The sequence below is a fragment of the Lacerta agilis genome, chromosome 17, assembly GCF_009819535.1.
Source record: "Lacerta agilis isolate rLacAgi1 chromosome 17, rLacAgi1.pri, whole genome shotgun sequence".
NCBI lineage: Eukaryota > Metazoa > Chordata > Lepidosauria > Squamata > Lacertidae > Lacerta > Lacerta agilis.
In genome coordinates this window covers 6,966,596-6,992,333 of record NC_046328.1, presented here as the reverse complement: position 1 = coordinate 6,992,333, position 25,738 = coordinate 6,966,596, and the positions used below count along the sequence as shown (strand labels likewise).

General features: G+C 43.7%; 1 protein-coding gene across 3 annotated transcripts in view; it reads left to right on the top strand.

Annotated features, from left to right (window-relative positions):
• The first annotated feature begins 18,207 nt into the window (after positions 1-18,207).
• Positions 18,208-25,738, top strand: part of STX2 (syntaxin 2) — a 33,488-nt gene continuing 25,957 nt past the window's right edge. For 2 of the 3 annotated variants that reach the window (XM_033174715.1, XM_033174717.1), the window contains exon 1: positions 18,208-18,434. In XM_033174715.1, coding sequence (XP_033030606.1) covers positions 18,405-18,434 — 30 coding nt within the window. In that variant the 5' untranslated portion in view covers positions 18,208-18,404. The remainder of the gene's footprint in view (positions 18,435-25,738) is intronic. The other variant, XM_033174716.1, reaches the window with a different exon arrangement.

Here is a 25,738-nt window from a genome sequence, read left to right as displayed (position 1 = left end):
GCATGCGCGGCCCCGTCTCCAGAGGCCGCCGGTAGCCTGGAAGTACACTTTGTCCTGGGCGCGCGTGCGCAGTAGGCACGCAAGCCGCCCGGTGCTGAACTTCGAGTGGGAGATGGTGGCGGGAAAGCCTTGTTTTCCTTCTTTCCCGCCCCTCTTCTTTACCCTCCTCCCTCCGTCTTTTCCACAGAGTCACCCTCTCCTGCGCTCGTGGCGCCCCTTCCTGTTACTCCCTTCCAGGGCCCGGAGCCCGTCCATGAGGCAGAGCCAGCCGCCTCAGGCAGCCAAAGGAGGCAGGCGGCCGCTCTGCTCACCTCTGTCTCAGAAGAGGAGCTGTAGGGGAGGGCCGGCCTTTTCCCACATACGCAGCTGCTGTCCTTTGTGGGGCGCATTTTAAATTATTATTACATTTATGTTGTTGTTCAGTCGTGTCCGACTCTTTGTGACCCCATGGACCAGAGCACGCCAGGCACGCCTATCCTTCACTGCCTCTCGCAGTTTGGCCAAACTCATGTTAGTAGCTTCGAGAACACTGTCCAACCATCTCATCCTCTGTCGTCCCCTTCTCCTTGTGCCCTCCATCTTTCCCAACATCAGGGTCTTTTCCAGGGAGTCTTCTCTTCTCATGAGGTGGCCAAAGTACTGGAGCCTCGGCTTCAGGATCTGTCCTTCCAGTGAGCACTCAGGGCTGATTTCTTTAAGGATGGATAGGTTTGATCTTCTTGCAGTCCATGGGTCACCATCTGCAGTGATCATGGAGCCCAAGAAAATAAAATCTCTCACTGCCTCCATTTCTTCCCCTTCTATTTGCCAGGAGGTGATTACATTTATAGACCACCTTTATCTTCCAATGAACCCAGTGGTTCTCCCCATTTCATCCTCACAACAGCCCTGTGAGGTAGGTTAGGCTAAGAGATGGTGACTGGCCCAAGGCTGAGTGGGCATTCAAACCCTGCTGTCCAAGGTCCTAGTCCCAACGCTCTTAACTGTTACGCCACACTTGACAACTGAACATTACACCTTTTAACAGCTAAACATCAATTAATGTTTATTGGAATCGAAACACGTTTTCTCACGGCTATACCTGGTGAATTGTAGTGTTGGAATGGACCCCACCCCCCATCTAGTCCATGCCCACCCCCCTGTGATGCAGGAATAGTGGATGAAGAATCCCTGACTGCCAGGGCCGGCCCCCGTTTTGATGCGAACCACAAAGTGATGCATGCACACACACCCTGCCAGGGAAGAAGGGATGAGTGAAGATCTGCATCAGGAACAAGGGTAAGAGGAGACCAGCAGCACCCCCCGAAGCTGCTGCAGAGGTGGCATTGGTGGGACTGCTGAGCAGGTGTCGCCCAGCAGTGGCGGCTAGAGCTGCTGTCGCCCAGCAGTTGGAGGCTAGAGCTGCTGTGCTGTCCAGGGCACTTGCCTCATGGGTGGTCCAGCCTTGCTGACAGTTGTCATCCAACCTCTGTAAAAAGCCAAGGGAGGGGAGCCCACCATATCTTCAGAGGTAGTCTGTTCCACAGTCAACCAGCTCTTGCTATTTAGGTGACTTCTCTTCATTTTGCCCATAATCTGTTTCCTTCCAATTTCTTCCCACTGGTTCTAGGCCTTGACTTTCAGGATCAACACAAAACACCCGAACAGCTCTACCTTCATTGTGCCAGGCCTTCAGATAGTTTAAGATCTTTGTGTTTTCTCTCCTTATACCAGGGGCTAGGGAACCTGAGGCATGGGTGTTGAGTGCATGCCCTCCTGATGAAAATAGGGACATCCTATTCAATAATAATAGCACTCCGCCCATCTGACTGGGTTGCCCCAGCCACTCTGGGAAGCTTCCAACATACATAAAAACATAATAAAACATTATACATTTAAAAACTTCCCTATGCAGGGTTGCCTTCATATGTCTTCTTAAAGTTGTATAGTTGCTTCTGTCCTTGGCTCTGGGGTTACTTAACTCCATACCCTCCATTATTTCTCTGATGGAAATAGGGACATTCTAAAGAAAAGCAGGGTATTCCAAGATCAAATCAGAAACCGGGGCAACTTCTGTACATCTGGCGCTGTCCCTGGAAAATAGGGACACTTGGAGGGTTTGTGAGGGCTTCCAAGCATATCTCTCTCTGGCCCTTGGGACTCTCCCTAGACTGCAGAACTCACTAAACCTAGTTCAGACCTTCCTTTGAGTGTTTTTGCCCAACTGGCATACATCCCTGAACTCAGATAATGCCTCTTTGTTGCCTGGATGGGCGATACATGAGGGTGTGTGGAAACTAACCTGTACAAAGGTAAAATTTACAATCACTGATCTTCTGCCTCTGGCACCACTCACCCCAGCATATGGCCCCTGAAAGGTTGCCCAGAAAGCAATGTGGCCCTCAGGCTGAAAAATGCTCCCCACCCCACCTTAATCATTCCCCCCCCCATGAACCCTTGGCAACATGCCATTTCCATATCCTCCTTAAAACATGGCCAGAACTAGATAAAACTAAATCAACTAAAGGTTCTCATCCTGATAAATAGGAAGAACAACCATAATTTCTTTGGGTGTCTGATTAAATTTTTATTAGGGGACAGTTCGCTACACCTTTGAAAAAGTGGCCTGTTTCTCATTTAGAGCAGAAATTTTAAAGAGAAAAGTTTGTGGGAGTGATAAGTTAAATTCAAGAGAGCAAAACTATCCAACAGAATGCCTGGTTTTAACAGTTACTTTAACTGTAATTAATTTTATTCTGATTTATGTATTTTGCTTTGTAATGGCTTCAGCAATACAAATAAATAATATTTGTATTCATATTATAATTTATTTAGATTGCAGCAGATTCTAATGGATCATGCTATACGAAGTGATGAACAGAGTTGGTTGTGGGTGTTTTTCTTCTGAGAATATCAGTTTGCCTCTAGAGGTCATGAAGGGAGTTTGTGTATACCGGTAATTTTCTCACCCCATCTCTTTATAGATTGGTTTACCGCAACAGCACACCAGAATGCTATCAAGCCTCCTTCACCACCTCTCTCTTCTGCCTTTGTTCTGTCTTCTTGCCTGGCCTTGCTTCAGTCCTCAAAAACATTGGCTTTTATCTGGTCTGGCAAAACCATGAAGTGTTGTCTTGGCACTCCCCCCCCCAACTCCCCTCGTGCCTTTTATGCGTTAAGGAGTTCAACACGACACACCTCTTAATGAAACATATTTCAGATTTGAAACTAAGAGGCAGAAAGAAATGCATTGCCTACCCAATACAGTATAGCAACTCCTGACGCAAATCCCTGTGAAATAGAAACATAATTGGCTATTTTGAGTCATTGTTGGCCTATACCATGGCATCTGAACTCCCAGTGGGTTTTGTTCTCACAACAAGGGTACCAGCTGGCTTGCTGCTCAGATGAGACGAGAACCTTCAGTTGATTTAGCCATGTTCCACCTCCACTGTCAGAGGCATATGCCTCTGAATAACAGTTGTTGGGAATCGCAGGTGGGCAGAGTGGGTCCCATCAAAACCTGTGTGGAAGGGGTTAGAATCTACAAGTAGAAACATGGTGTAAACAAATCATCAGATCAAACAAATTATTTTGTTAAGGCCTTGGGCGGCCTCACTAGCATCTCAAAGAGGTAAAGGTAAAGGGACCCCTGACCATTAGGTCCAGTCACGGACGACTCTGGGGCTGTGGTGCTCATCTCGCTTTACTGGCCGAGGGAGCCGGCGTACAGCTTCCAGGTCATGTGGCCAGCATGACTAAGCCACTTCTGGCGAAACCTAAGCAGCGCACGGAAACACCATTTACCTTCCTGCCGGAGCAGTACCTATTTATCTACTTGCACTTTGATGTGCTTCCGAACTGCTACGTTGGCAGGAGCAGGGACCAAGCAACAGGAGCTCACCCCGTCGCGGGGATTCTAACTGCCAACCTTCTGATCGGCAAGCCCTAAGCTCTATGGTTTAACCCACAGTGCCATCCGTGTTACCAGTAGCTAAAAGAGATGTGTTGCCCTACTGGCAATGGAAGATACTTCCATGAGGCATTCTGCCACCTCTCTCACCTAGCTGGATTCCACATCATCATAGGAAGGGAAACAATAGGCCAGGGAACTAGTGTTGGAGAGAGAGTTTGGTTGGGTTGGAAGCTGCAGAGGGAAGCTTGACTCCCATCATCTGTGCTTAACCCAAAGCTATGATACCTTTTGAGGTAACCCCTATAAACTTAAGGGGGAAGAAATATCTGTTGGGAGTCTTAATGCGGTGTACATTAAGTGTAAATAAAACACTGTATACTGAAAAGACTAAAGACTTATTTGACTTTCATTCCAAGGAAACCATATGCTGGGTAAGCACCGGAACCCCTGGAGACCCACCACTCCAGGAAAACTGGGGTGCAGGCAACACAGCATGTCATGGGAAAAGTTGCTTTTGACTGTTGAGTGTTCCAAAGCTCCTATGAACTGGCAGAGAAAATTTGAAGGGATCATAGGCAAGCACCTAAGGATGATCTTCATACACACCATAATTTTAAAGCACTTGTGTTCCAAATCCCCCCCCCAAAAAAAAAAAACAAAAAAGAATCCTGGGAACTGTGGTTTGTTAAGGGTGTTTGGAAATTTAGCTCAGTTTGATAAATTTCAGCCCCCATGATTCTTTGGGGAAAAGCTTCTTGCTTTAAATTGCAAAATGGGGATTAGGGTTAGGTTCTAGACCAGAAGACAAAATTTAAGACTGAGGGCACTTTTTGCCCTGGGCTCTTTTCAGTGGACCTGGATGGTAAACAGTAGATGGTAAACCTGATGTCTACCCACCTCTGGGGTAGATGGTGTCTTTGCCTGCCTCTCTACTCATGTTCTCTACAATTTATCAGAAACAAGCAGCAGGTACAATTCTGGAATGTACCATTAGACATTGCTGGTTTGAATGCGGGGCCATATTAAAACACCCTGCATGTACAAAAGTAGCATGGGGAAGAGTTCAGCCTAGCTTTGCTTTGCCACGCAGGGAGATTATTTGAGTTTTTGTATAGTAGCAGCATTCAGGTACAACAACACCCCTGCAAACTCTGGTGGTACAGCCCAGGAAAAGCTTTGCCACTCATTTCTGCTGAATGGATAAACTAGCCCATTGATACATGCGTCTGTGTTTCAAAAGAGAATGCCGGCCTTATCTTGGGACTGGGAAAGAGCAGTTATGAATACGATGGTGACAAGCCTGCTCTTTGCCTTCATAGTTCCAAAAAACTGGCATAATTTTTTTCTGTTTGTATCCTTTGTGTATTGTCATTCAAAGTAACACCAGGGTGGTTTGCAGAGCACAAGACCACAATAAAAAATGCTAGCTTCATAACAATGCAGAAATATCAGCTGAAAGACTGGTTGCATTCCAGAGGCTTGGTGGGTGCGGGGGGGGGGGGATACAGTGATATGGGAAATTGCTTAATGCTGTCTAATACAATTGGGGCACCTAGCACAGTACTGTGTGCACTGTCTGGCAGTGGCTGTCCGTGGTTTCAGGCAGGCACCTATCCCAGTCTTACCTGGACATGCTGGGAATTGAACTCATCACCTTCTGCATGCACAGCAGATGTTCTAGCGTTTCTGTGCGCTCTGGTTTCCATCATGGTGTTCTGTTGCGCCAGAAGTGGTTTAGTCCTGCTGGCCACATGACCCAGAAAGCTGTCTGCAGACAAACACCGGCTCCTTCGGCCTGAAAGCATGATGAGCGCCACACTCCATAGTCGCCATTGACTGGACTTAACCATCCAGGGGTCCTTTACCTTTACCTTGTTTGGGTTATTCCTTCTGAGAAGCTGAGTACAGCTGGTTTAAACTGGTTCTGTTATCTTTCTGTCAAGGTCATGTTGACTATAATAGGCCAGAAGGAGCCTGGGTTTCACTTACTTTCTCTTTCTGTCTCTTCGTTGTGGTGTGGTGTTCCGTATACTGTATAGTGTTAAGGTTTAGACTTACAGTATTATAAGATATTGTAAGTTTAGGTTAAGTCTGCTGCAACTGGATTTTTTTTTTAATGAACAGTGCCAGTCCTGAATGTATTGGATTTGTGACCATTATGCTCATTTGCCTTCAGTAGCAGTAAAGCTCTGCTGGATGAAATACAATTGCCTCTGGTCTACTTTTTGGAAATCCTGCAACATGTTTAAGTTGTTACTCTGCTAACTATACATTGGAATCTTGTTGTTGTTGTTGTTCAGTCGTTCAGTCGTGTCCGACTCTTCGTGACCCCATGGACCAGAGCACGCCAGGCACGCCTATCCTTCACTGCCTCCCGCAGTTTGGCCAAACTCATGTTAGTAGCTTCGAGAATACTGTCCAACCATCTCATCCTTTGTCGTCCCCTTCTCCTTGTGCCCTCCATCTTTCCCAACATCAGGGTCTTTTCCAGGGAGTCTTCTCTTCTCATGAGGTGGCCAAAGTACTGGAGCCTCAACTTCAGGATCTGTCCTTCTAGTGAGCACTCAGGGCCGATTTCCTTGAGAATGGATAGGTTTGATCTTCTTGCAGTCCATGGGACTCTCAAGAGTCTCCTCCAGCACCATAATTCAAAAGCATCAATTCTTCGGCGATCAGCCTTCTTGATGGTCCAGCTCTCACTTCCGTACATTACTACTGGGAAAACCATAGCTTTAACTATACGGACCTTTGTTGGCAAGGTGATGTCTACTCTGGATCAATATTGAGTAGAATTTCAATGACAAATAGATGGGTAAGGTGCAGTATGGGAGGAAGCGCTCCCAGTATAGTGGTACCTCGGTTTGCGAACTTAATCCATTCTGGAAGTCTGTTCTTAAACCGAAACCGTTCTTAAACCAAGGCACGCTTTTCCTAATGAGGCCTCCCGCTGCTGGTGCCCTTCCACCGTTCGGCTTCTGTTCATAGACTGAGGTAAAGTTCACTAACCAGAACACTACTTCCAGTTTTGCAGAGTTCGTATACCGAATAGTTAGGAAACAGGACTGTTCTTAAACTGAGGTACCACTGTATACCAAAATGTAATATCCATTAGGGAAAGCACGCCATCTTGCCCTGAGGAGGGGGTGGGGAAAGAAGCTTTGGGGAGTGACCACCATCCAGCCCTCATAATGTCCCCTCTGTCTCCCAACTGCCACCACAGAGGCATCATATTGCTCTGAGAGGAGAGGAGAGAAGCCGCAGCAACATCTTCTAAAACAAGCAAGTTGTCTTTTCCCTTTAATTTAATGCAAACGTGTTTTTTTTAAAGATGCTTGTTGAGGCAGTGAAAGATAGGCGTGCCTGGCGTGCTCTGGTCCATGGCGTCACGAAAAGTCGGACACGACTGAACAACAATTGTTATAATCTTATGTAAACTGCTTTGGAGGGTCTCTCTGAAAGCAATACAGTGGTACCTTGGTTTATGAACTTAATCTGTTCCAGAAGTCTGTTCTGAAACCAAAGCATTCTTAAACCAAGGCGTGCTTTCCCATAGCAGTGGGGAACTCAATTTACAAATGGAACACACTCAACATGTTCTGCTTCCAAGGCAAAGTTCACAAACCAGAACACCTACTTCCGGGTTTGCAGCGTTCTTAATCCAAGCTGTTACTGAACCAAGGTACCACTGTATATAAAATACTTCAAAATAAATAAGAATATCATCAAGAGAACACCTTGAAATCATCAGCTGATTTCTATACCTATCAGCTGATCACCCATTCCCACCACCCTTCTGAGTAATACCCCTCCCCACTCCCTCACTATATTTAAGGGTCTGGTGACTTCCGTTTCAGTGTATCTGAAGAAGTGTGCATGCACACGAAAGCTCATACCAAGAACAAACTTAGTTGGTCTCTAAGGTGCTATTGGAAGGAATTTTTTTATTTTATTTTGTTTTGATCAAGAGAACAGTAAGACTAGGGCCAGGTCAATCATGAGGCAAGGTGAGGCAACCGCCTGCAGTGGCAGGATCCACAGCAGCAGCAGATCGCCATGTAGATATTTATTCCCTGCTTGTTCCTGATGTAGATCCCCACTCACCCCTTGTGATTCACCTCAGGTGCCAAAATGTATTGGGCTGGCTCTGAATAAGATTGCTGTTTCAGTATCCAGGAGCTGGTGTTAATGGAATGTAGACAGACTCACAGTAGGGTCTGAAGCATGTTTATTTATCCCACTGAGTTCAGCAGGACTTGCTGCTCATTAATCAGCAGGCTTCAGGTTTCACTGCCCGTAGTTCCAACAGGCATAAGGTGGTTGTGGGAAGGAGAAATTCTCCACGAGCAGACTCCAGATCAGGGGTCAGCAAACTTTTTTCGCAGCTGGCTGGTACACTCTCTCACACACCTTGTGGGGGGCCAGACTATATTTTGAAGAAAAAATCCCCCCACCGACTCTCCCCTCCCTTCTCCATAGCACCAGACGAGACCCAGTGGCTGCTTACCTGTGCCTTGCGAGTTGCAGGGACTGGCAATGGCGGGGGAGGGACAATGAGCAGCACGAAAGGGCTGGCTCTAGAGAGGGGCTGCTTAAAATGGCACTCAGCCAATCGCGGCTCAACAAAGCCCAGCCCTCTTCCTCCTCTAGGCAGGGCAGGAAGAAGCCAGGAGGAGGGAGGGAGGAGGCACCGCCACGGTGTGTGTGAGGGAGGGGGGGAATGGCGCAGCTCAAATGATCAGAATCCCCACGCCGATCCACGTGGCGATTCCCGGACCATCCGCGGGCTGGATCCAGAATGCAACTGGGCCAGATCCGGCCCCCGGGCCTTAGTTTGCCGACCCATGCAGGTCAAAACAATCCCCCACCTTCCCTGGGACCACTTAAGAAAGACATGAGAGGAGCCAGAACAAGGAGGCCCAAGCCAGAGAGCTTGAGCCTCCAGCTTTCAGTCAGCCTGGGAGGACTCTAGGGGGTGTGATGGAATCATCAAATCCAGGTTGCATGATTAAAGGTGTTAAAAGTTCTTGTGCAACAAACCTGATCACCATTACTGTAAAGAAACCGGGACTTTTTGCATTAAGGAAAGTGACAAGAAGACGGACTGCGCATGCGTCGGCGTGGGTAGACGCTCACCCGTATCGCTCCTGGAACTCACTGAATTAAAAGCCTGAAAAACAAATAATTTATGGCAAACTGATAGCAGAGACAACTCACCGAGAACTGTGTTTACGTCTAAGTCCTGGACTGGGGTGAGTCAGAGTTTAAAAACGGTCGTAAATTTACCTATTCGGCAAAGACTTGAGAAGGCCTTAACAAGATGGCCAAGTCTATTAAGGAGCTGGGGGAGATGATCCAGCGTTCGGAGATAAATGTCCGTGCTGATATGCAAGAACTGAAAGCAGAAATGAGAAGAATGACTGCTACATTAGAAAAAGTCACAAAAATAGCAGAGCATGCAAAAGAGGTAGCAGAAGGAAATGCAAATAAAATAGAAACCTTGACAAAAAGAATTTCGCAAATGAATGATAGACAGCGTAGAAGGAATTTGAAGTTCTCTGGCATTTCTGAGGACATTGGAAATAAGGACCTGGAAAAGGGGATGTTTGAATGGCTCAAAGAACAAGGAATTGTAATTGAGCAATATGAAATCGAGAGAGTGCATCGCTTGTTTACACCACGAGGAGGCGCCGGAACTCCCAGGGATGTAATAATGGCATTTACAAGGGAGAAGTTAAGAGATCAAATCTATAAATCTCTTCGACAGAAAGCAGACCTGCAGTTTAAACAGCGAAAGGTCATAGTAAGACAAGACTTCTCTCCAGAAACGCTGCAAGAAAGGAAACAAATGCAGCAGTACGCACAAGCTCTATACAAACATAAAATCCTCTTTTCCTGGGCCTACCCTGCTACACTGGTGGTCTATAAAGATGGCAGGAAATACTCGGCTAAGAACCCTGACGAAGCAAAAAAAATGCTAACTGACCTAGAAGTTGGAATACTAGGACGGATAGAGCAAGAACTCTCAAGTTCGGAAGAACTACAGGGAGAACCTAGTGAACCCAGTGAATCTCCAGTGCAGAGACAAGAGAGTAAAAGAAGACGGCAGTCGGGAGATGAAAGGACAGCAAGAAATAATAAATACTAGAGACAATTTAAAACGGGCTTTGGTAAATACATTTAAGGACATAAACTTTCCAGGAGTGAAGGGAGAGGAGTACAGTCCTCTAAGAAACCATGAGACAGGGATCATGGAGATCCCTATCTGAGTCTCAGGGGGGAAGGGAGAGGGGGATTGAATGGGACAGAATTGGAAATACAAAATATGTACACAGAAGGGTTCAAAAAATAAATGGTAGTCGGGACAATGGATAGATCCTTAAAGGTTTTATCGCTTAATGTTAACGGGTTGGCCTCAAATGTTAAAAGATATAGGGTACTGACATTGGCAAAGAAGATGAAAGCGGATATATTATGCCTTCAGGAGACACATAGAGCTAAAGCAAATAATAGACCTTTGTTATGCTCTCAGCAATGGGGCTTAATAGAAGAATCAAAAGCGACGAACAAGGCTAGAGGGGTCGCTATACTATGTAATGCAAATCTCAGGCCAGAGGTTCTGAGCCGGAAAAAAGATAATGATGGTAGATTTATATTCTTAAAAATCAAAGTGTCACAAAAAATCTTTACAATAGCTAATATATATAGTCCAAACACAAGACAGAAAAAATTTATAAAGAAAATTTTGAATAAACTGCAGCTTTACGCTGAAGGGGAAGTTATCGTTACAGCAGATTTTAACTGGAATATAAAAAACGATAACACATTTAGATTATCTAAATGGGGATTAAAGGATGTGTTTGAGATGGGTAATCCCAGCACTAAACCTACTTTTTTTTCCAACAGACACAAGAGTTTTTCTTATATCGATTATGTGTTAATTAAAGAGGGGAATGAAATTAGCGTTAAAACGGCAAATACTATGGGAATATGGATATCAGACCATGCTCCACTATTTGTGGAGCTGGGGCTGGAAGAAGATGGGAAAAGTAGGAGATGGCGGTATAATAATCTAATAATGGCAAAAGAGATTGATAGGGAATATATCAGAAATCAAATTGACTGGTACTTTAAAGAGAATAATGGCTCAGCCGAGATCCCGGTAGTGTGGGACGCTTTCAAAGCTGTTATAAGAGGACATTGTATATTGAAAGAGAATGCTATTAAAAAGAAGTGGTACTCGGGGAGACAGGAAAAAATTAAAGAGATTGAATTCTTGCAACAACAGCAACAGGTAAAATATCTAAGGAGTAGGAAGGAGCAGTTAAGAAAGTTAAAACAGGAACTGGATGAGTTGGATATAGTTGCGGTGTGGAAGAGAGATAATATGATCAAAAACGATTTTCAGAGAACCTCAATAGGATCATATAAGAGACTTGCAAACTATTTAAAGAAAAGAAGGGATAAACAGAGGGTGAAGGCCATTAAGACCACAAGGAAAACACTCACACAAAGCTCTAAAGAAATAAGGAAAGAATTTGCAGAATTCTATCAATCTCTATATACAGAAGAAAATAAAAATATCAGTAGGGAAAGCTTAGGGTTTAAAATTGAAGAAAGTGATAGATTGAGACTGAAGGAGGAAATCTCTCTGGAAGAAATAGAGAATGTAGTTAAATCATTTAAGAGTAAGAAATCACCAGGATTAGATGGAATTACTGCAGACTTTTATAAAGAAACAATTCATATCCTGGGTGCAGAACTAAAAAAAGTATTTAATAATATCCTAGAAGGGGGGAAAGCCCCAGATACCTGGAAACTAGCGGAAATAGTAGTGATTGAAAAACCACAAAAGGACCCTACAGAGGTGGGGTCATACAGACCAATCAGTTTATTAAATCAAGACTATAAGATATTTACAAAGATCCTGGCAAGACGATTGGAAAAGGTACTACCCAAAATAATTAAGGAAGATCAATATGGATTTGTTAAGGGAAGATACATAGGACACCCTATAAGAAACGTATTAAACGTACTAACAAGCAGGGTAAAAGGTAAACTGGCGGTTTTAAAATTGGATGTGTATAAGGCCTTTGACACGATTAGACATAAGTTCTTATGGAACATCATGCGGGAGGTAGGATTAGGAGAAAACTTTGTGGAAGCAATCCGAGAAGTGTATAGAGAAGGGAAGGCTGTGGTCAGAGTGAATGAGGGGGTTTCAGATCAATTCAATATACAAAGAGGAGTTAAACAAGGATGCCCACTCTCACCGCTACTATTTGTGTTGGGTATGGAGTACTTGGCAGACAGGATACGAAATTCAGTAAGGATAAAAGGATATAAGAAAGGAAAGGAGGAAATCAAGTTGAACATGTATGCAGATGATATCCTATTATTATTTACAAACCCCCTTGAGGGCGTAAGAGAACTTATGATAATCCTGAAGGACTTTAAAGAGGAGTCAGGATTGGGAGTAAATTTGGAAAAGTCCGAAATTCTGTTCTGGGACGTAAATAAAGAGGAGAAGAAGGAAATTGCAAAAATGACAAGGATGGATATTAATAAGAAAAAAATTAAATATTTGGGGGTAAATATCATAAAAAATATTGCTAGGATTCCAGATGTAAATTACAAAGAAGCATGGAGGAAGATCAAGAAGGATATAAAATCATGGAAAAATAAGAATTTATCTATTCTAGGTAGGATTAGAGCAGTTAAAATGTTTCTGGTACCGAAATTATTATATTTATTTCAAGTAATTGCACTACCCATTAGGAAAATATGGTTCAAAATATGGAATAAGGTATTTAAAAATTGGATTTTTGGAAGCAAAAGAGTTAGAACCCCAGACATAGTAAATTACTCATCGCAAGAAGAGATGGGATGGGGAATACCAAACTTAGAATTTTATTACGAAACATTTCAACTAAAAAATTTAATAGACATTGGATATAAGGATAGGACTAAATGGATTAGGCTGGAAAATGAAATAAATGAAGGAATAGGAAGAGAGGGGATATTTATTAGAGATATTAACTTGGCTTGTAAGAAGACAATAGGACCAAGAAAATCTGCGCTAGGAATCTGGAAGAAATGGAATACGAAATGGATGCCAACTCTCTCAAGATGGATGCCGTTAAAATACTTGCTGGAGAGTCAGGGGGAACCGGGCTGGTGGAGGAGATTGGAGGATCGGGGATTTGTTATATTGGGGAATATGTATGATGATGAAGGGAGTTTAATTAAAAAAAATGTTTTTTTGGAAAAAATAGGAAAACAATATTGGTTGAAAGTGGAAGGACTTTATGATTTGATAAAAACAGAAAGAGCGGAGGAGATGAGGAGGACGGAGATGAAAGTGGATTTGGTGTTGAACAGAAGACAAACAACAGAGAAGGGGATAGCGGGGATGTTGTATGGATTCATGGTGAGGGATAAAGAAAGAATGATAAGAATAATACAGAGTAAATGGGAGCACGAGGGTGTTATTCATCAAAGTGTAGTCCAAGAATTAATGAAGAATATAAATAATATTAAAATAGAAAAGTTTAAAGAATTAAGTAGAAAATTTTTATTAAAATGGTATAGAACTCCGGCACAAATGGCGTATATAGTGAAAGGGTTTAGTCCCAAATGTTGGCATTGCGGTCAGGAAAAAGGATTTTATTCCCACATGTGGTGGGAATGCAGTCTGGTTAAGGAATATTGGCAAAAGATTACAAAGGTAATTTCTGGATTATTTCAAATAAATATAGAAGTGAATAGGGATTTACTATTTTCAGGAATACTGGGAAATAACAAAGTAAAAAGTAATATGCAAGAGCTGTATAAGATTATGATTCTAGCCGGAATGGCAGTTATTGCACTGGGATGGAAAGAAAAGGCTAAATGGGAAATGGGAAAATGGAATGATTATGTTTTTGAATACGTACAATCTGAAATATTTGCACAGATAGCGGCAGAGGATAGTTGGGAAAATAAATGCCAAAGAATTACAAATAAATGGGCATTTTATAGGAATTGGATAGAAAGGGGTGAAGCCAACCCAAATATACAAGCTCGAATGAACAGACTGTGTACATGGATAAAGATCTGAAGAACGAAGGTCTGTCCAGAGGGGAGGGTGGGAGGGGAGGGGGAGGGGGGGAAAGAAAAAGAAAAAGAAAAAGAAAAGGTCTATTGGAGATGCTTGAGAGTGCTACCTTGTTTAGTGGCTGTTTTAAATGACGCATTCGAAATGTATTAATTGTATTCTGAACTTTGTGCATATCTTATTGTACGATGATTCTTTTTTTGTAAATCAGCTGCAGATTTTTGTTAAGAGGTATTTATATCTTCTGAATAAATAGTTCTTTAAAAAAAAAAAAAGGTATCTGGCAGACAGCAGATTTACCATTCTAAAAAAAAAAAAAAAGGAAAGTGACAAGTAAATGCACTGGGACATGCGGGATAACATTTGCTTGACAAAACATCGTCTAACCAATGGGTCGAAATAGGTTTATCCAACCCATCTTATATTAAGTTTCCTGGACGTTCACAAACAACATAACATCTCCCTATTACTACAGGACGAGAGCCCAGAAGTCACATATTCAGTCGCCAGATATTCAGGTACCTAGATAAATAGGTACTGCTCTGGCGGGAAGCTAAACGGCGTTTCTGTGCGCTGCTCTAGTTTGCCAGAAGCGGCTTAGTCATGCTGGCCACATGACCCGGAAGCTGTACGCTGGCTCCCTTGGCCAGTAAAGTGAGATGAGTGGCACAACCCCAGAGTCTTCCACGACTGAACCTAATGTTCAGGGATCCCTTTACCTTTTATGTATATGTTTAAATCTACGTTTGGTTCTGGCTCCCATTTATTTAATAATTATTAGCTTAGATTCATACTGTTATGCTATTTATTTAGATCAGGGGCCAGCAAACCTTTTCAGCAGGGGGCTGGTACACTGTCGCTCAGACCTTGTGGGGGGCCGGACTATATTTTGAAAAAAAATAAATAGGAACGAATTCCTATGCAACACAACCCAGATATGCATTTTAAATAAAAGCACACATTCTACTCATGTAAAAACACCAGGCTGGCCCCACAAATAACCCAGAGATGCATTTTAAATAAAAGGACACATTCTACTCATGTAAAAACATGCTGATTCCCGGACCGTCTGCATCCTAAAGGAAAGTGGGACATTCCGGAATCCAATCAGAAACCGCGGCAGCTTCTGTAAATCCGGGATTGTCCCTGGAAAATAGGGGCACTTGGAGGATCTGTGAATGCTCAATCAACAGGATTCAGCCTAGCCTTACTATGTTGTGCTACATACATACAATTGAGAAATGTAAAGTACTACACTTGGGCAAAAAAAAAATGAGTCACAAATACAGGATGGGTGACACCTGGCTTGAGAGCAGTGTATGTGAAAAGGATCTAGAAGTCTTGGTAGACCATAAACTTGACATGAGTCAACAGTGTGATGCAGCAGCTAAAAAAGCCAATGCAATTCTGGGCTGCATCAATAGGGGTATAGCATCTAGATCAAGGGAAGTAATAGTACCACTGTATTCTGCTCTGGTCAGACCTCACCTGGAATACTGTGTCCAGTTCTGGGCACCACAGTTCAAGGATACTGACAAGCTGGAACGTGTCCAGAAGAGGGCAACCAAAATGGTCAAAGGCCTGGAAACGATGCCTTAGGAGGAACGGCTTAGGGAGCTGGGTATGTTTAGCCTGGAGAAGAGAAGGTTAAGGGGTGATATGATAGCCATGTTGAAATATGTCAAAGGATGTCATATAGAGGAGGGAGAAAGGTTGTTTTCTGCTGCTCCAGAGAAGCGGATGCGGGGCAATGGATTCAAACTACAAGAAAGAAGATTCCACCTAAACATTAGGAAGAACTTCCTGACTGTAAGAGCTGTTCAACAGTGGAATTTGCTGCCAAGGAGTGTGGTGGAGTCTCCTTCTTTGGAGGTCTTTAAGCGGAGGCTTGACAGCCACCTGTCAGGAATGCTTTGATGGTGTTTCCTGTTTAGCAGGGGGTTGGACTGGATGGCCCTTGTGGTCTCTTCCAACTCTATGATTCTATGATACGTATGTATGTATGTATGTATGTGCAGGGGTACTCTAACATCCGAGCAAACTGTGTGCAAACAAAGCAGGATGAATGCTCAAATGGGTCATCTGAAAGCATCCTGTCGCTCTACGTTTTATAAAATTTATTTGTATCAGTGTTTTAAAGTTGTAAACCAACGGTGTGAATAGCAGTACAGAAATGCAATAACCAAACAAGGAAACAAAACATTTATGGACTGCACAGTGTGTTTGAGAGAGAGAGAGAGCACCAAAATATGTAAATATGCTAAACAGACAATCTGTAGTAAAACATTTTCTTTTCTTTTTTGGTCCTAAGATGGTTAACAACAGGTCGCTCGCTGGCAGTTCCCAAAGAAAAGTTTTGTTCATTCTGCTCCAGCTCATATATGCTAAGAAAAGGACAGGCTTTGGAAACCTGCCTGTTTCAGATTTATTTCTCAATAGGTATGCCACATTATATAAACATTTCCAGCTTTTTAAAGCTCCTATCTTAACAACATAATTGCCTTTCTGAATCGCATTTAAAGTTCCTTAAGGCGGCTAACATTCCACTGAGAACTGGAGACATGTGAATGCCTCTGAGATGCTGCTGCAGGACAGGAAGGTGAGGCTGCTTCCTCTGTTTCCCAGTACTTGGAGATAAACATCCTCTGAATGGGGAAGTTTCATTTTGCTCTCATGGCTATAGCCTCTGGTGAAACATAACAGTCCATCTCATTTAGCATCCTCTTTTTCAGATATACCTATTATTTATCAATGGCATTTGGATGCCATCCCAGAATATCAAGCTTTCTGGGTGGTGTACAATTCATAAATTTAATTTATAGTCCTCTGTGGATAAGACACACAGTTTGTATTCACCAGGAGCCATGCATCCAATATTGTGAGCCCAATTTTGTGGAGCACTCTCCAAGCTGAGATCAGACAGGCCCTCTGCTTCCAGCACATACTGAAGATTTAAAAAAATAATCATCAGAAGGCATTTGAAGTCTTTTCTGGTTTCATAATTTTAAACTGATTTTTATCTAAATAGTATTTGTTGAGTTTGCTGTACGCCGCTTAGAGATGATTGTGATTAAGCAGCATATAAAGTGTCTACATAAATATACTAAATTAAATACGAAATAAAACATAGACCCAAAAGCAACACAAAGAAAACAAGGACAAGATCCACTGGACACCAAAACACAAATTTAGGCACCAGCTTGGTTGCTATTGAGAACAGGATGCTGGACTCAGTTGGTGACATTCTTTGTAAGGAATTCAACTGTTTATAATTATGGCTTTTCCATATACAGTACCTACCATACCCTTTGATGAACGGCGGTATACAAATTTGATAAATAATGATAACTACAGTAATTGCTATGGGATGCTGCACGTTGCTTAAGTAATCTTCCCATACAGAATCGTAGACTTAGACAGCAACACGAGGGTCACCGAGTCCAACCCCCTGCAATGCAGGAATCTTCTGCCCAACATGGGGCTCGAACTCATGATCCTGAGATTACCAGCCTCATCCCCTATCAACTGAGTTATACCAGTTAAATATGCAAACTATTCAAAGGCTACTCATTTGTATTATATTTTTTGCCTTGCGGTGCCATCGCGAAATCGTTTCTCGTAGCGCCCGCTTGAAAATTATGCACCCCTAAAAGAAACGTAGAGATTAAGATGTAATAATTGAAAGGGGAAAAAAACAAAGTGCAAGAGGCAATTTGAAAACAATTATGGCATAAAAATGATAAGAACATAACAATATTCAAATTAAAGAATGCAATATTAAGGTATAATAAAATAAGCAGGAGAAGTTAATATGTAAAGAACCAGAAAAGGAAGTCGTTGAGGGAAGTCGGGGGGGGGGGAGAGAAGAGTGCGGGAATTGTATTTTTCTTTCTCTTTGGGATAATGTTATTGTGATGAATATAAAACTGCAAAACTTAATAAAAAAACTATTAAAAATAAATAAATAAATAACATGCACCCCTGCTTCCTTTTGCTGCAAGCAGCCCCGATCTCATGTATTTTTACTCGTTTCGCGGGCGAAAGCGGCATACAAAATTTGCAAAAAACGAATCCCCGAACGCGCCTCCCCCGCCCAGGGCGCTCGATTTGCATAAGCGACGCCCCCTCCCCTCCCGATCCTGCTCACATTTGCATACGGGCCACGCCCCCTCTCCTCGCGCGGTCCTCTTTTCTCTTTGCCTCCCAGGCGCTCTCCTCAGCTGCTCGGCTCGCGGGAGCGGCGGCGCATGCGCGGGAGGCGGTGGTTGCCCTGGCATCGCAGCTGAGGGAGCCGCAGCCCGTGAGGGGGACGGAGGGGAAGCGGCGGCGGCGGCGGCGCCCCTGAAACCCGGCTGCGTGAAGCGCGGGGAGCGGCCGGAGGAGGAAGAGGACCGCCCGGGCCCCGTCTTGGCCGAGATGAGGGACCGCCTGGCCGAGCTGGCAGCGGTGAGGGCTGCGGCTGTGGGGGGAGGGTCCCGCGGGGGCGGGGGCGGGGGGTGGCAGCCTGGCATCAGGTTGTCTGGAGGGCGCCCCCTAGAGGCGCCCCGCGAGAGGCCCCCGCTTCAGCCCCCGGGGTGGGGTTCTGGGGGGCTTACTTTTGAGTAGGCACGCACGGGGGGGTCGCTGAGCCCCGAGTTCGCGTCCTCCTCGCGCTGCTGCTCTCGGGGGTGTAACGTAAAACGTATAATATGAAATCGGATGCTGTTTTATTGCTAGGAGTTATTCGTTCGTTCCTTCGTCCCCCCCCCCCCCTTCTTCACTGCGACTTCTGAGTATGCATATGTAAAGGGGCTGGGCAGTTCGCAGCATCCTCGTGTTGGTGCACTCATATGAAAGACTCGTGTTGGTGCTAAATGTGTGCGTTTTGGGTGCATGTTATTATTATTTATTAGTTTGCTGGATTTTGGGTTTTTTTGGGGGGGGGTTGTTTTTTGTTTACTTCAGCGGGTCTTTGCTTTTGAATAGGCGCCTCAAGGGCTGGGCTCCGTGTTAGCTGCATCCTCGCTTTGCTCTCATTTAAAAAACAAAAACAAAAAAAGTGTTAATATTAAATGTGAGTGCGCACTTTATTGTTTTCATTATTATTGTGCTGGATTCATTCATTTGGGGGTTATTTGTTTACATTAAAGGGACATATTTTTGAGTATGTATGTATGTATGTATGTGTTATCCCTCCATCTGAAGATCACAGGGCAGTTTGCAGTGTAAAAATGCAAATTGAGAAGACAAAACAAATAACAGGAAAAACTTGAGTAATAACCCACTTCACACAAACACATTTAAAAGGCTAAACATGAACATGCTCTTGAAAATGGGCATTTAGCTCTCTCAACTCTGTGTAAGTGCAAGAAGAGCCTTGAAAATGTGTAAAGGAGCTCTCAATTCATAGAATTCTCATTGCCTTACACTCATTAAAGCCTCATGTTAATATAAAATGTGCATGTACACTTTTATTATGATGATTATTGTGCTGTATTTGGTTTTGGATTTGTTTTTTACTTTAATGAGGCTTAACTTTGAGTAGGTTGTAAAGGACTGAGTATGTGTTTGTCTTAAAATGTGCATGTGCACTATATTATGTTGGATTGCTTCGCTTTTTCTTTAATGGGGCTTACTTTTGAGTAGGCAAGTAAGGGATTGCTGTTGAGAACTGTTTATCTGTCCTCTGTGCATGGATTTCATAAAGATGTGTGTATGCATATTTTTATTATGCTAGATTGATCAGCTTTTGTTTTTTACATTTTCTTTTATGGGACTCACTTTTGAGTAGCTTGAGATCTGTCTTTATAGCATCCTCATTGTACTGCTCTCATAGAAACTTCTTTCAGATAAAATGTGTACATGTATGTTTTTACTATGCTAAATTGATCTGTTTTTCTTAACTGCTCCAGGTACTCAATGTGTGCAGAAAAGCAGAACATGCTTAGAAACATATATAATCTAACACATACACACATTATATAATGTATATATTAAAATGTGTATGTGTTACACACCATACATTTAAAGCACATCCCTCCCAAAGAATTCTGGAAACTGTAGTTTGTATAAGGGTGCTGGGAATTGTAGCTCTGAGGAGTAAACTGCAGTTCCCAGGATTCATTGGGTGGGGAAATCTATAGTGTGTATGCTCCCTTTTTCTTTTTTACATTTTCATATTTTTTTTACAAGAAACACAAAAAGGTATAAACAAGTTAAATGACTAGTACAATAAAATAGGTACTGTATACGTGCATTTCATATAATAGAGCTTGTTTGTTTTTAGAGGCATCTTATGTAAAGTGTGTTTGTGTAACTGTTTGTATTAGACTGGACTTATCTTTTAAATGGGTGGGTAACCTGCAATCCTTCAGGTGTTTCTGTACTCCGTACCTCCTCTTACAACAGGGACTGTAAGAATGGATGATGGGAGTTGTAAAAGGTAAAGGGACCCCTGACCATTAGGTCCAGTCGCGAACAACTCTGAAGTTGCGGCGCTCATCTTGCTTTACTGGCCGAGGGAGCCGGCGTACAGCTTCCGTGCCATGTGGCCAGCATGCCTAAGCCGCCTCTGGCAAACAAGTTGGTTTGCTGTGGTTAGCTTCAGAGGTACCTCTGTTTCTCCTGTGATTTTTTAGATGCTAGGAAGAGGGGTATTTCAAGCCCTTGTTGCATCTAAGAATTATTTTCTTTCCTGACATTCTGAAGCAATGGGGCCACATTTGACTTCCTTTGCCCCATATAGCGTTCCTAAGGGTAAGAACCATTTGCCCTTAGAAGAACACCGTTCTTCCTTAATGCTTCTGCACGTGTTAGAGAAAGCCCAGAGTAGTAATGAATACAGAACAGGACACTTCTTCTGACAGTGGATAAGTCTGTGGTATCTCTCTGCTGGAAGGGATCAAATGCTCAAATCACACCTAATGCAGAGATGTGTCATATTACCCACCCTGGCTGAATGCAGTAGCTGAGCTGCAGTGGGAAGGTGTCCGGGTGGGTTGGTATTTGTGGCTTACAATTTCTTCTAATGATTGATCTAGTTTTGCATACAGTTTGGCAGCTGCCCGTATAGGTGACTCACCTTCAGAATATTGTTAGTGAATGGGATGTTCTTTGAGGGGTGTGCAGGTTGGGGTCAGGTGCATTTGTGCTTGTGAAAAGGAACTTTAAGGCAGTGTATCATGTTGGTGGTGGTTGGAGGCAGAGGCGCCAAGTTGCGCCCAATATTTGGGGACCCATTGTGCGCACACACACATGGCCCCCCAAACCAGTTAGGTCAACTCAGCCCCCCACCCACCTACCTTACTTTACCTTTGTTTGCTGCCCTGCCGCAAGGCTGGGGCTGCCTTGGCGAGGCCACTTCTTCCCCCTTCGTGGGGTCTGCCGAGGCGCTTTAGTGCGTTCCTTCGAGTTTGCCCTGGCAATCATCAGAGGGGTGAGCTGGGGTGAATATGTTTTGCCCTGCCGCATCCCTGGTGGAGGACGCGCCAGGGCAAAGACAGTTCACCCCACCGTGCAACCAATCAGAAGCCATACCTTGGTTTCCGAACGTTTTGGAAGTTGAACGGACTTCTGGAACGGATTCCATTCAACTTCTGAGGTACAACTGTATAAAACAAAATAAAATAAAAAATTCTTTCCAGTAGCACCTTAGAGACCAACTAAGTTTGTTCTTGGTATGAGCTTTCGTGTGCAGGCACACTTCTTCAGATACTCATACCAAGAACAAACATAGTTGGTCTCTAAGGTGCTACTGGAAGGATTATTTTATTTTTTATTTTTTATATTGTTTCGACTATGGCAGACCAACATGCCTACCCACTTGCAACTGGTACAACTGTATAGTGGGTTATAAATAACCATATATGTATTTGGATTAATAGTATTTATATAGATAGTATATACTAGTCAAGCATATACGGAACTGTAGTTTGAATATATAGTGACATAGTATACCTTCCTCCCTTTTTTCTTTTTTAAATTCACTTTTTATTTCCATTTTATTTTGTTCAATTGACATATTCTCGATAAAAAATAGTAATAAAAAAGCTGGGGTGGGATATATGTTAGAGTGGTGTTTGGAGAGGATCACGGGGTGTTAGACTGGTCAGTATAGCAGCATGGAGGGGATGCTACCAAGTTGAGTCACATCATGTACCATTTGAGTAAGGCTTTGTGGTACATTAATCTGCATGGCATGACTAGAGGTGGGTTTGGGGAGTTGAGTTGTGAGGTGGCAACTGGATTTGAACAGCGACTGTGTGAGCATGTACACACATATACCGTATTTTCTGCTCCATAGGACACACTTTTTCCCTCCTAAAAAGTAAGGGAAACTGTGCATCTTATGGAGCGAAGGCTCCCTGTCAAGGCTCACCTCCCTGGCGAGGTGGGAGGAATGAGCAGCATCTCCTCCGCTGCCCGCAAAAACAGGCTTTTGCGAGCAGGGGGCGGCGGGGAGGAGCGAGAAACATCTCCACTATAACAGAGGAGATGCTGCTTGCTCCTCCAACACCCCCTGCCCGCAAAAGCCTTCTTTTGCGAACAGGGGCGGCGGGGAGGAGCGAGAAACATCTCCTCTGCTATAGCGGAGATGTTTCTTGCTCCTCCCCACTGCCCCCCGCTCACAAAAGCCTTCTTTTGCAGGTGGCAGGGGGTGGTGGAGGAGCAAGCAGCATCTCCTCCGCTACAGCGTCAAGGCGGCTCTCCCCCCACTTGCTTTAAAGCCAGCTGGGGATAAGGGGAGGACGCATATGCTATGAATTTTTTTCCCTTGTTTTTCCCCCCTCAAAAAAATAAGTGTGTCTTATGGTCTGGTGCGTCTTATGGTGCGAAAAATACGTTAATGGTTTACATGCTTTTATATGCCACCCATCTGACTGGGTTACCCAAGCCGCTCAGCAAAATATATGTAACTTGATCCATGGATCAGGGGAAGCTTAGCATGAGAGCTAATGCAGAAAGCAGAATCCAGCTTGGGCCTGTATCACAGGCACTGGGATAGTCAGGAGATGCAAACAGGAAATATGGGTCAGGAAGGGTTGCCATGTGGCAAGGATAGCGTGCAAAGGAAAAGCAACAGATTAGCCTCGAAAATTTCAAATAAAGGCATGATGGGAAATTGAGTGTTAGTCCAAGTTTTTGTGGATCCTGTGCTGATCTCATCTTATTTCACCCGTTGGTCCTCTACCCGAGTCTCAAAATGCAGCTGACTACCTACATGTACCGAATTCATTTCCATTGCTCCAACTCTCGCATTTATTGTTTCCCATTTGTGTGTTTTGGCACCCTTTCTGTGGCTGTTTCTCTGTGTTTTTGACCCTCTTTCTTCTTGGTTTACTCTGTAAAACATTGTGTATGCTTTATGGCACTGTATAATCAATGCAGGCACACCTTATTATATTGTGTGTCAAAGATATTGCTCCTTACGAGGTCATGGGCAGCCTGGCCGCTTCCAGGGGAAGGAAGTCCTCCACTGTTCTGGCCACGGGAGTGGAGCTGACTGCGGCTGGAATTGGGCTTTTCCCCTCTCATCCCTGCAGTCAGCAGGACTTGGCATAATAGACTACTGTATAGTGCAGGGGTAGGCAACCTAAGGCCCAGGGGCCAGATGCGGCCCAATCGCCTTCTCAATCCGGCCCGCGAATGGTCCGGGAATCAGCGTGTTTTAATGAGTAGAATGTGTCCTTTTATTTAAAATGCGTCTCTGGGTTATTTGTGGGGCCTGCCTGGTGTTTTTACATGAGCAGAATGTGTACTTTTATTTAAAATGCATCTCTGGGTTATTTGTGGGGCATAGGAATTGGTTCATTTCCCTCCCACCTAAAAGAACATATAGTCCAGCCCCCCACATGGTCTGAGGGACGGTGGACTGGGCCATGGCTGAAAAAGGATCCTGACCCCTGGTATAGTGTAAACATCACTTTTATATACACTAGCACTGGGAAACAAATAATAATAATGCTTGGCTCACTTTATTACGATATTTGCTTTATTGAGGTGGTTTGGAACTGAACCCACAATATCTCTGAGGTTTGCAATGGAACTAAATGTAATAAAACTAAAATGAACAATAATTCATATAGTTACAGTTACAGTGTTCATATAGTGTTTAACTTCACATAAAGATCAGAGAGGGAATCTTCCAGGAATGTACCTTTGAGATAAATTCTATATGGTGAAAAAATAGTCACTTCCTATCTGTTTTGCTAGAAAACAGGAGGTATAACTAATCCTGCTAGATAGGGACTATTTTCAAAGCTGCTGAATTCTGTGTGGAAGTATTTATTTCTCCTGCACTTCCAGTAACTTACTGCTTTTCTGCTTAGGCTTTGTGGGGCTGGTTTACATTAAAAAAAAAAAAGATTTTTATTGGGTTACGAAACTACATTATTTAGTTGTCAATCCACTTTCTCCCATATTCACATGACACCAAAGTAGTCCAGACCTGCATGTATTTTGATTTGTATTTGAGAGCAACTTTGATCTTTCCCATTCATACCAATGGGCTTCCCCTTGCTTCCTTCCTTCCCTTGCCATCTCATTCTTCCTCCCCCCCCCCCCCCCACTATGCTAAATATCGGCAGGGCATGCTCTCAAATAGCTGTGCATGGATCTTGGTTTACTTTTAAGTTCCCTGCCCAGGAAGTGTGCAAAAGCATGCCATCAGGCAATTATAGGTGTTACATATTGAAGTTCTCACCCAAGGTTTCACTCTGCCTACCGTGGCTACAGTTCTCACTCAGGTCCGCACATGCAAATGAAGGATTGAGGGTGCCGCTCACGGATTGGGTAGCTAGAGAGAGAGTCGTTACTGTTGCATGTTACTGAATACTATATAAGCAGGCTGGCTCAGCCCTTCAGTTCTGTTCTGTTCCAGCCTGAGAATAAAGAGAGCTGCTTGAAAATCACTGTGTCATCTGCTGTGTCCACCCACTATTTAATAATAAATTATCAGCATGCAATTTTTAATATGATTTGCTAGTGTAGTTTTCTGGTTTTGTGCAAATCTGAGGGGTCAAAGGGGGGGGGAACAGTTCAGGAGCATGCTTGAAATAGTTAGCAGCACAGCCAGAGAGAAATGAAAGCATTGACAGAATCTGTGTGTGTGGAAAAGGGGAGTTGCAGGAAGTGGTTATTCGTCCACCCACCCAAAAACACAGAGGTAAAGTGCAACCCTGAGTGCTGTGTTTTGGAACCCAATTTTCCCCAGTTCATCAGATTATCCCTTTAGTGGGTAAACCTGCATTTACGGGGGGGAAGTGTCAAGATCGGTGGCATGTTTGGGAACAGGCTATGCTCCCACCCTAGGTTTCTATGTGCAGGGATTCTTGTCTTTGGTTTTATACAGAAAAACCTTTGGACTTGTGAGTTTGAAATGGTGTAGTTCAGAGGTAGGTTGGTTGCCTCCTCTATTTTCGTGTGAGAATCAGTCCCCTGAAGAGCGAGTAAAAACGCCCTTCCGTTGTTCAATATAAGCCCCCGTTATAGCAGTTACAATTACAGATGCAGATAAGATTATTTCTCTGTTTTATGCCCATGGGGATTGCATGGCTCTTACAGAGGTTGTTGGACTCCCAACTCTCAACCCCTGCCAGCTTGGCCAACAGGGAGAGATGATGAGAATTGCACTTCAGCAAAGTTAGGAGGGCCAGAGGCGTTAGTGCTTCCTTTGGGAACAATGAAAGTACTACATCTGCCTGCATTTTTGTATGTTTGCAAGTGGGCATTCAAGCCGTGTGTGAGAGAGATACACACACACACACACACAC